The 2,059-nt window shown below is 47.7% G+C and overlaps 1 protein-coding gene across 2 annotated transcripts in view; it reads left to right on the forward strand.

The window, feature by feature from the left end:
• The window catches only part of nptx2b (neuronal pentraxin IIb), a 7,407-nt gene extending 5,399 nt beyond the window's left edge, over nt 1–2,008 (forward strand). For both annotated transcript variants that reach the window (XM_080021762.1, XM_080021763.1), the window contains exons 4-5: nt 1–93; nt 893–2,008. The exon at nt 1–93 is cut by the window's left edge and continues 87 nt beyond it. In XM_080021762.1, coding sequence (XP_079877888.1) covers nt 1–93; nt 893–1,123 — 324 coding nt within the window. In that variant the 3' untranslated portion in view covers nt 1,124–2,008. The remainder of the gene's footprint in view (nt 94–892) is intronic.
• Nucleotides 2,009–2,059: the final 51 nt, after the last annotated feature.

Raw genomic sequence — 2,059 nt, forward strand, 5'->3', positions numbered from 1 at the left:
TACCAGGGCGGGGAGCGGCTGGGCAGCGGGGACAACCTGGCCGCCTGGCACCCCATCAAGCCCGGGGGAGTCATCATCCTGGGCCAGGAGCAGGTGAGGGAGCCAAGATTTTGTCCACTGAGCACTTCCCAACGAGACGTAGTTCACACCTTCGTATTGCCAATTCAAAGGAACAGCACATCAATTCAAAAAGATCGATGTCCAGGGCAGTGAAGGTGCCATGTTAGAGAATGTGCTGAAACAGGTTTGATCTCCAGCAGGGATCATTTCAAGCACTGGTGAGGAAAATGCCTCGAGTCAGAGTACATAATTAGTTCACGCAAAACGACTCAAAGTCATTCCTTATTGAGTTATTTATTTTGACGGTTGAGGGTTTTGGGGAAACAATCGCTTTTGAGTCGACGTCTCCAATAATGCCTGAAATAAACAATTTTATTTAGCAGGAATTGCGCCGAAGAAGACCAAGGCACATTTGACAACCCCATCGCACTGCCCTTGCCGTTGATGCATTTCATACCAAACAATAAAGATAAACATAGGGAAAACAGAATTAGCATCTTGGGTATTGAAATATACAGTGCACACAATTGTGCAGAATATCACAATATCAGCAAAGAGAAAGTAAAAGTATCGTAAAAATGATGGTTTTTCAATAAATAAAGTGTGGTTGAAGTCAGGCACTCAAGTACGGTAACAAGAGTACTGATAAATGTATAACTTTGTATAACTTACTTTCCACCTCAATTTACAATGCATACCATTTTGGGGAAGACAGAAAAACACAGCCGTAAATGTTGATGCACCTATCGCAATATAATATCATGGAGAAACTCTCCTTACATCACTAATAAATCCCATTGTGCTGATGTGTCGTTGGCACTCCCTCTTACAGGATGTGGTGGGCGGCCGCTTTGACGCCGGCCAGGCCTTCGTGGGCGAGCTGAGCCAGGTGAACATATGGGACCGGGTTTTAAAGCCCGTGGAGATCCAGACCATGGCCAACTGCACGGCCTACACCCCCGGGAACGTGGTCTCCTGGCTGGCCGGCAGCGTTGAGGTGTTCGGCAGGGGGGCCTTCAAACGGCCCCTGGAGTTGTGTCAGGACCGGCTGCCCAACGCTTAGACGGATTTGGGATTCCATGACCCCTGACCCCTGCTTTCTTGTAACTCTTGGATGTTGACATTTTCGCCCGCCGACTGTGAGGTGTCCGTTCTCGATTGTAATAAGTCGCAAATGGTCAGCTAACAAAAACTCTTTATTGGTCTATTTTATGTTGTTTCATTTAAATCTACCTGCTTTGCACAGGGAGAGGCCTGAGTTAACCCAGATGCTACCTCTAATTCGATTTTTCAAAGTGTGTTTAGCTGCGTTTGCCTAGGTATGGTTGCCAAGGTGTTGCTACTACATGGATACTTAGAAGACACACACACACTTACTAAACATACGTCACACCTCACTGCCTAGATACACTTAAAGGCATACCGTGCAAATTATGAAAGTCCCAAATATCTCTTGTTCAGTATCAAAAAGGCGTCCTCCGTCTGTATCACGTGTAAGTGGATAACTACTCTCCTTTTAAACGATCCTCTATTTGCACCTTCAGTTAGGGGCCACAATGGCTGAGAACCCACAAGTATAGTTCGGCCAAACCGTAAAACGAAACACTCACAGGTTTCCCTCCAAAACAACAGGTTGAAAGACATTTGGAAGATGGGAGGAAAAGCACAGTTTGCCTTTAAACCCGCAGCAGAGGAGCGTGTGGCCGACATGTGAGGCAGCGTTGCGTGCTGCGTGGGTGTGAGTCACCGGGCGGATTAGAGGTGTGTCTCAGGCCGACGTCTCATCCCTCACCACAGAGTGCTCCTTCAGCGGGATTAGAGACGAGGCCGCTTGCACGCTGTTCTCCAGACGCCGCCAGGACGGCACACTCGAACCATGTGCTGTGTAGAGGGAGGACCGAATCGTCCAATTATTTGTGACAAGAAAAAGAGGTCAAAGAGTGGACGTGTCGGCGCACGTTTTTTTGTGTGCGTTATCGTACTGAGGACCTGAAGTAGT

Source organism: Zeus faber, assembly GCF_960531495.2.
Source record: "Zeus faber genome assembly, chromosome: 20".
Lineage (NCBI taxonomy): Eukaryota > Metazoa > Chordata > Actinopteri > Zeiformes > Zeidae > Zeus > Zeus faber.